At 40.3% G+C, this 9,576-nt stretch overlaps 1 protein-coding gene across 1 annotated transcript in view; it reads right to left on the bottom strand.

Moving 5' to 3' along the window:
* Positions 1-9,126, bottom strand: part of LOC146563812 (uncharacterized) — a 31,811-nt gene extending 22,685 nt beyond the window's left edge. Inside the window, 8 exon segments of the mRNA XM_085291128.1 lie at positions 1,001-1,012; positions 6,455-6,588; positions 6,827-7,168; positions 7,210-7,359; positions 7,597-7,920; positions 7,959-8,129; positions 8,368-8,650; positions 8,940-9,126. Coding sequence (XP_085147254.1) covers positions 1,001-1,012; positions 6,455-6,588; positions 6,827-7,168; positions 7,210-7,359; positions 7,597-7,920; positions 7,959-8,129; positions 8,368-8,650; positions 8,940-9,024 — 1,501 coding nt within the window. The 5' untranslated portion in view covers positions 9,025-9,126.
* Positions 9,127-9,576: the final 450 nt, after the last annotated feature.

Genomic DNA, 9,576 nt, shown 5'->3' on the forward strand with positions numbered 1-9,576 from the left:
GAAATAGGCTTATCTACCCAAGCTTTAGTTCGGTTTGGAAATGACAACCAAGGCTTTCTGCCTCCCGATTTGGAAGTAACACCACCACACTGGCGTTCCTTACCACTGCCACTGGATGCGACGCAGGAGACGGGGTAACCGTGGAGGTCGCCTCGTCAAACTGAGATTCCACGCCACAGCAGCAGCAGACGGGGCTCTCAGTAGCGCAACAGCAGCTGCTACAACGAGACTATTTCCAGCGATCCGGAGGTAAAAGACTTTGTTTCATCTGCCTTTCCGGTGCACGGGACTATGTTTACATTGGCTATTAACCCCTCCTCTGACAGTATAAGCATGGTTAGTTCCGAAGAAAGAAGCTCAAAGACTGTTGGTGCATCAGCAGATCACACTTCTCTAGAGGTTGTAAACCCTGAAGGTGGTGCTTTAGTGCCTGTAAGCTACAGCTTTAGCACACTTAAATCTGCGAAGTCAGAGTGCTGTTTCTCATCCGCTCACTCAGGGCAGGGAATTAATCTCTTGCAGTCTGTTCTTTCTAGGCCCGCCTCCCAGGCCCCTTGTGCTCTAGGGATAGCTGTGGCTCAGCACTCCCCTGCACCTGCCTCAGTTCCCCAGGTGAGGGGGGCTGGCGCCCAGCTGTTCCCTGTTCCGGTTTTCGGATTGGCTGAGGCTCTGCTGGTCCCTGCACCCGTATCAGCTCCTCGGGTGGGGACAGCAGCCGCCCAGTCCCTGCCGAAACCTGTGCCAACCCCTGAGGTGAGGCCCGCCAGGACCCAGCCGATCTCTGCACCTGTACCTACTCTTCAGGTGGGAGCGACTGGTGTCCAGCAGGTGCCTGCACCCTTCATCCGCATTGCAGGCTCAGGGGAACCTACACCACCAGCTGTCCTACATCTGCTCCCACAACCATCACTACACTCAGCTGCTCAGGATGCTCCTCAGTCAGTCATTCAGCCTTCTCCCCAGAGCACAGTCCAGCCTTCTCCCCAACCGCCATTACTACCACTCAGTCGCCCTTAGCTCCATCATCCACACTACCACCTGCTTCTCTTCCACCACAACCATCACTACACTCAGCCATTCAGGCTGCTGCTCAGTCAGTCATTCAACCTGTAGTCCTGCCATTAATCATGTCAGCACAGAAACAAGCTTTGAACACAAGATCCATAGAGGCTGTGTAAAGATGCCCCTGAGACAATCCAACACATAACAGCAGAGTGCAAGATATTAGCAGGCAGGGCATACATGGAACGCCATAGTATACAGAAATATCTGTGCTGAGTATGGCCTGGAAATCCCAAGGTCAAAATGGGAGACGCCCCCTAGGGTGGTTAAAATTGACTTCCAGATACAGACGGATAAAATGGTGATGGCTAACCAACCAGATATAGTAGTGAAAGACAAGCAGAGGAAGATGGCAACAGTGATAGATGTAGCGATACTGAATGACAGCAACATCAGGATGAAGGAACACGAGAAGCTGGAGACATACCAAGGGCTCAGAGACAGTGGCGTTTCCAGCGGGGTGGCCTGGGGGGGCACAGGCCACCCCCCCAACCAGACTGGCCACCCCAGGTTAACATAGCTGGACTGGCCATCGGGCATACCGGGCATATGCCCAGTGACTTATTTTTTATTTTTTTTTGTAACGGCATGAACAATGAGAGGTGGTGGATTGGCCAGATGCAGGTCGATGTGTAAAAATAACTCAGTTGTTTGGTGGTGGCTATGGCGGGGCTTCCACAGAGGCCAGCAGGTGGATGAGGGAAGGGGAGGCAGGAGGAGAGCCCCGAGGCAGCCGCCAGTCCGAGTGTCAGGTGAACTGAACTTCAGGTAAGAAGTTATGGCCTGCAGTCTATCTGGGTCAGATATAAACCAAGTTCAGGTGGAGTTTATTTTCGTTGTGCTGACTTTTTACAGTCAGTTACAATAACTCGTACTGCTACTAGCTAGCATGACGGAGTTTCTATACAGCTGGGTGGGTGCTATGATGTTACTGATAGTGAACTTTATTTTATTCATAAGTTTAGTTAGTAGAGTTGCCAACGGCTCCTTAAAAAAGTGGAATGGTCCCTCATTCAGAGAAAATATTATGCGTTTCGTATTGAGCTGAGAAGAGACACAGTTTGTCCCGTACTTTCGCTATAATGAAAAAAAGGCACAAAGCTGGAGTTATTCTGTCGTTACGCTGCACAGCTGCATCTTCTTCTCTCATTCTCTCCCCCTGCCTCTCCTGTTGCTACTTCAATCATGAAACTGATCAATGATCAGCTGATCGGCTTTTCTCTCTTGTTTGTTTATCGCCCACTTTGCGCCAGAAAGAGGAAACCAGCAGATGTCGCGCTAAACAATAGCAGCACGTTTAAGCTTGATCAGCTGTTGTTAGAATTTATTTAATATTAATTTCTAGTATCAGCTGATGTTTGCTGGAGCCACAGCTGTAAAACTGCTGGTCATGATATCGGTTTGGATATGTGGTGAGAGGGAAACATGAAACCAGGAGATGTCCTTACTGAATCATCAGAGCTGAACAGGTGATGGAGAAACAGGTTTACCTTTTAGGTCACATGAATGAGTTGAATGGAAGTTATGAACTGTTTCTGAGAGACGAATAACACCAGCATCCTTTTCTAAGCAGCTGACAGCTGGTAACTGTGTAGGGGCGGGTCTAGGAAAGTTTTGCCAGGGGGCAAAACGTTCCTAGATCCGCCCAGGGGGCCAGGTAGGGCATTAACAGGGAAAGGGGGGGGCACAAAGAAATACCTGCTCTACCACCTGGCTGTAGTTCAGGTCAGCCACTAATCAGAAGGTCGGTGGTTCGATCCCAGGCTGCCTCCTGCCTGCATGCCAAATATCCTTGGGCAAGATACTAACCCCATGTTTGCCTACTGGTGGTGGTCAGAGGGCCCGGTGGCGCCAGTGTCTGGCAGCCTCGCCTCTGTCAGTGCACCCCAGGGCAGCTGTGGCTACAATGTAGTTTGCCATCACCAGTGTGTGAATGTGTGTGTGAATGACTGAATGTAGTATGAAGCGCTTTGGGGTCCTTGGGGACTAGAAAAGCGCTATACAAATGCAGGCCATTTACCATTTACTTTCTTATTCTCATTTAAAATATCTAGCTTTTATTAAATAATTATCTAAATCTTACAACCAAAGTTTTTATCTGACTTAAAATGTATAGAAATCATACATATACCAACAAGACAGTGTACATCACTGTCACAACAGCGTTTGTTTTCATTCAAAGGCTTTATGGCTTTAATTCCTAGTGGGCCGGTCTCTAGTCAAAATGCCCGATTTTCTGTCCCAGTTAATACTGGCAGTGTTACCATGCCAGCTGACTGTATTTCATCATCAGCCAATGTTGTTCTTTATCAATATTACCAAAGCTTACCATAAGGCAGCATAGAAAGTATTTACTTGCTTTCAGGTTTTATTCAAATGTTAGTCTTTTCAGTTGTTTCCCCACTTTTTTCCTGTTTCAAAATCAAACACCAGTTTGTGAGAAGATTATCTTCTTTTTTTAATAGGCAGATAAAGTTTTACATTGGCATTGGCTAATTTGTCAATTTGTTTGTTAGAGATGTTTGTATTTTAATATTCAAAAATGTTTTTGCCCAAAACATATGTGCACTATATGTCAGTAAAAATACTATGCAAATATTGCTGTCCTTGAATGCTGAGTAAACAGTGACAAAGCACTGATTGTATCTCTTGTACTCTATCAACATAGTATCTAAAAACTTTGCACCGTAGTGGTTAAAATCTCATTCTAATAAGAGTTAAAAGCGCATTCGGTTATTAGGTTTATAGGGTTATTAAATTATGGTTAACGGTTGGTAGAATGTTTTTTAAACATTATCTGCCAATTACATCTGCCACCCTTCTCCAAATCTGTGCCCCTACCTGGCCCCCCCAACAAAAATTTTCTAGACACGCCACTGCTCAGAGAAGAGCTCAAGAAGATCTGGAGTGTGAAGGTAACAGTGGTCCAAGTGGTAATTGGAGCACTAGGTGCAGTGACTCCCCAACTAGCTGAGTGGCTCCAGCAGATCCCACGAACATCAGGAGCGCAGTCCTACGAACAGCTAAGAAACTTCGCAGGACCCTCAAGCGCCTGGGCCTCTGGTAAAGGACCTGAGCTTGAAGGACAGACCATCTGGCTTTATGTCAGGACTTCTTGTTTGTAGAGGACGAGTCTGAATTTGAGTTCTAGTCTGCCAGATATCTGGACAATTTACCAATTCACCAACCAAAATCGATTTGAGCATGAATAACTCGATATCGATTCATTAAAATCCTGAATCAATTTGTAAATATAAAATTATTTTCCCCAAAACTCCAGAATCTACAGAATCCAGGTCAAACCTCACAAAATTCCAACAACCACCAAACAGCTAAAACAGTAAATGAGAGCAGGAACACGGATTCTGCACAAAGACATAAACACAAAGTGCGGACCCGGTGACGCATCACAATCAGTGAGATGTTGGCTTTCTCACACGGACACGCTGTTGGGGCTAAAAGCCGACAGCTCACAGATTCTGATGTTTTGCCGGGTCTGCGCTTTGTGTTTACGTCTTTTTTGCACTAGATTCGGAAGCTCCAGGTTTCATCACTCTCCAAACAATATTGACTGAACCAGCAGCAAATGAAGATCCATTTCGGTTCACATAAATTGTCATGAATTCCCTCTTACTTTTGCTGTTGCTTCCACCACGATAAAATGACACTTCATGTACAGCTCTTTCTCTGTCTCTCTCTGTGTACTCCATCTAAAAATCTGTTTTCTGCATTATTCGCTTGCTTGTTAACCACCAGTCTACCATTGTTTACAGCGCTGTCAGCCGCTGGTTTTTTTTCTTTTCTTTTTTATTTAACTGACTTCTGACAAGTAAGTCTCAATACTGAATAAATGTAAACTTTTTAAAATTATGCGAAACTGCAAAATGCTTGGCTGTGTCTCTAATAAAACCTCTGTAACTTTGCTCTGCTTCACTTCAGCAGCACCAGGTAATGTTTATATGTTGATTTATGGTTTTCTTCAGTTTTGTTTGAGTGCAGAATATTTTTAAGGTTATCTGATTTAAAAAGCCAGGCCAGTAAAATCTCCTTCATGTTTTTCTGTTTTATCCTCAATTACTTTGACATCTGCTGTGATGCTTACACCTTTGATAAAGTCTCACAAGTGTCAGCTCTCTTTTTATAGATATAAAAATCAGAATTATAAAATAATATTTCTGGCTGTCTGAGGCAAAATTTCCTCGATTCAAATCAAACCAAAACGAATCGAATCATGGATCGAATCGATCCATGTGAATCGGAATCGAATCCATTCTAGAGATCAGTGACGATACCCAGCCCTACTCTTGAGGTTTGTAAAAAGGTGAAATACGTGGGTCACTTTATTACTGATCAAATGAATGATGACGATTAGATATATATATATTTATATAGACAATGTTGTAAGCGCTATATCCAGGAAAATACCACTGCATGTAAGTTCAGCTTCTGTTCAGTGGCTTTGCTTAAAGCAGTGGTTCTCAAACTTTTCTCAATGAGTACCACCTCATAAAATATATGGCTCTTGAAGTACCACCCTCATAACTGACATTAAAGTACAGTAGTATAGGTCTATTTAACTCCACATACAGTTTACAGGAGACAATTTTATTTCTTATATGAATGTTATATATTTCAACTGTCATAAACAGGATGTGACAAATGATGATAATAATAACAAATGTACTGGATTAAAACATCCACGCTTTGTACATTAATGCTTTGTATTTTGTTCTATTTAATCTGAACAAGCACCTAAAAAACAGTCAGTGATCACTGCTGGCCTCTCTTGGTTGAGAACCACTGGCTTAAAACGTATTGCACAGCACTATATACTGCTTCCTTGTGGTCATCTTACAAGCAATGCAACATCCAGAAGCTGCATGTTGCATATAATGATGCAATGAGAATCCTGCGTGGGATACCTAGAGGGGTAGTGCCAGTCAGATGTTTGTACCTGTGGGTATTTGGACTTTTAACAAAGTTAATGTTCACTTTTAGGGAACGACAGAATGGTGGTTCTCTAAGGATTGATTGATTGACTGATGGGTAGAGCAAAGGATTCTAACCTTTCAACTATGTCTCTGGAACGGAAACGAATGACTCTTCAAACGTGTGCTGCACCAATATTTATTTGGAGTTTAAACATGTGCATGGAAAAGAAACAGAAAGTGTAATATGTTTTGTAAAATATTACATGTGATACAACAGATAAAGGCAAAATTTATTTATGAAGTCATATATGAATGGAAGCATTCAGTAAAAAGTGATTGATCTAACTAAATGACCCTTATTGTCACACACCTACTTTAAAACTTAAGGAATACTACAAGACTAAATTCTTTTGTTTAGACCCAGCTACACTCAGATTCATTGTAAGAATCGAGTTGTGTACCATCAACTTCCACCTCACAAAGTGTCAGGTATTCTGTTCTCCCGGGAATAATGATGTTTATGTAGCGACCTTCCATTCCATTGCATGCAAAGGTTTGTGATGCCCCAGCAGCGATGGATGAGATTACAGCACATCTGAAAACAAATGACAAGAAAAAAGATTAACAAGTAACATAAGATTAATCTAAAGTAAAAGTTTGTATAAATGTCAATTTCATATAATCAAGGTGCTGCTCTTTATTGCCTGATGAACTTAACTCTAAAAAAAACAGAGATAGAAGTAGAAATCTATTACAATTATAATTAATGATTGCCACATATATGATGGTTATGACAAAATTTGAATCAAGTATAAGATGAATAGCTCATTTACCTGGGATTCGCATTGCCATTGTCATTAAGTGAATTTCCAATGCGGATCTCAGCTCCATTGATCCTTTCAGGGCAACAGTCTTGTCTGTTGGTGATAGTCACAGTGTTGATTTTATATGTTTTCAAAAGGTCAAGTCTCCACCATGGATTCAAGTTGTTGTTTGTACAGGCACAGGATCCCTGGTTGTAGTTGCTGGCACGATTCCCATCAATGGCATTTTCGGGTTTGGCATTCCCATACGTTGAAGACTGAGCCACTTGTCCAAGTCTGGCAACATTAGTCTCTGAAAAGTTGCAAATATTAGCATTAATATGATAAGAAGCACTCCAAAACCCATTATGTGTTCATTTAACCCAGAACACACGAGAAGAATTGGACAAGATTTACCTGAAAGTGTACCATCAACTTCCACCTCACAAAGTGTCAGGTATTCTGTTCTCCCAGGAATAACGATGTTTATGTAGCGACCTTCCATTCCATTGCATGCAAAGGTTTGTGATGCCCCAGGAGCGATGGATGAGATTACAGCACATCTGAAAACAAATGACAAGGAAACAGATTAACAAGTAACATAAGATTAATCTAAAGTAAAAGTTTGTATAAATGTCAATTTCAGATAATCAAGGTGCTGCTCTTTATTGCCTAATTAACTTAACTCTAGAAAAACAGAAGTAGAAGTAGAAATCTATTACAATTTTAATTAATGATTGCCACATATATGACTGTTATGACAAAATTTGAATCAAGTATAAGATGAATAGCTCATTTACCTGGGATTCGCATTGCCATTGTCATTAAGTGAATTTCCAATGCGGATCTCAGCTCCATTGATCCTCTCAGGGCAACAGTCTTGTCTGTTGGTGATAGTCACAGTGTTGATTTTATATGTCTTCAAAAGGTCAAGTCTCCACCATGGATTCAAGTTGTTGTTTGTACAGGCACAGGATCCCTGGTTGTAGTTGCTGGCACGATTCCCATCAATGGCATTTTCGGGTTTGGCATTCCCATACGTTGAAGACTGACTCACTTGTCCAAGTCTGGCAACATTATTCTCTGAAAAGTTGCAAATATTAGCATTAATATGATAAGAAGAACTCCAAAAAACATTATGTGTTCATTAAACGTGGAACACACGAGAAGAATTGGACAAGATTTACCTGAAAGTGTACCATCAACTTCCACCTCACAAAGTGTCAGGTATTCTGTTCTCCCAGGAATAACGATGTTTATGTAGCGACCTTCCATTCCATTGCATGCAAAGGTTTGTGATGCCCCAGCAGCGATTGATGAGATTACAGCACATCTGAAAACAAATGACAAGAAAAAAGATTAACAAGTAACATAAGATTAATCTAAAGTAAAAGTTTGTATAAATGTCAATTTCATATAATCAAGGTGCTGCTCTTTATTGCCTGATGAACTTAACTCTAAAAAAAACAGAGATAGAAGTAGAAATCTATTACAATTATAATTAATGATTGCCACATATATGACGGTTATGACAAAAGTTGAATCAAGTATAAGATGAATAGCTCATTTACCTGGGATTCGCATTGCCATTGTCATTAAGTGAATTTCCAATGCGGATCTCAGCTCCATTGATCCTCTCAGGGCAACAGTCTTGTCTGTTGGTGATAGTCACAGTGTTGATTTTATATGTTTTCAAAAGGTCAAGTCTCCACCATGGATTCAAGTTGTTGTTTGTACAGGCACAGGATCCCTGGTTGAAGTTGCTGGCACGATTCCCATCAATGGCATTTTCGGGTTTGGCATTCCCATACTTTGAAGATTGACTCACTTGTCCAAGTCTGGCAACATTTTCACCTTGATATTTAAAAGATAGAAAGATGCACAGAATTACCAAATGTAATTAACAGTGGTGTAAGTCATTTCACCAAAATATCTACAGTCAGCTTCTTTAATTGAATTTTTCTTATAATCTTTTTGAAAACACTTTTTCACTGATCTAATTAAAATATATAATTAAATATGAATTCTTCAAATCAGTTATTTACTTTTACTATCTTTTCGTTTGTTAAATTAACCAAGTCCTAGAATTGTAATGAATTCACGTTTACTTATTATATTTCTTAGATACATTTTTTAATCTCACCCAAATTTCCACTCAGCTTTCCTAGAATAGACAACAAGACAAATATTCCAGCCGTAGTCAACATCCTATAGACAAAAGAAAACATTATTTCAGATAAAGTTTATCATATTTAATCTGGAGTAGAGGATTTGACAGATGTACAATATTTTTTTAATGGTTTGCAATTTGAAATTTCTTTTAGAGTAATTTTTTAAATACAATTGTCAATTTTTAAATTATAACAGTAATTAAGCCTTGATAAGGTAGAATATTTCCAAAAATATATTAGTTTGACAATTGAAGGTTATTAATGATATTACTGTCACGTTTAAGTTAAGTACTTTTTTTGTTTTTTTTCCCTTTGGTTTTTTTTCTTTTTTCTTTTTTTTCTTTTTTTTTGTTTCTGGTAATATATATCTATATATATCTATATAGATATATTTTACAAAATACATGGAAAAACTCATATCATCCTATTCTACCAAGGAATTACCTTTAGTTGTAGGTAGGAGTCTCATAGTAGGTTCAATCTGCATTTTCACAAACTGAGCCATTATTATATATGTTTACACAGTGATCATGTGACTGACAGTTGTTTAAAGAATGAAAATTTATGTTCAAATAATAAATGTTATTCCTGTAACTTTGCTTAATTTCA

Source organism: Mchenga conophoros, linkage group LG11, assembly GCF_057382185.1.
Source record: "Mchenga conophoros isolate Kocher_MC1m ecotype Shallow Benthic linkage group LG11, M_conophoros_male_GT1.1, whole genome shotgun sequence".
NCBI classification, from domain to species: Eukaryota; Metazoa; Chordata; class Actinopteri; order Cichliformes; family Cichlidae; genus Mchenga; species Mchenga conophoros.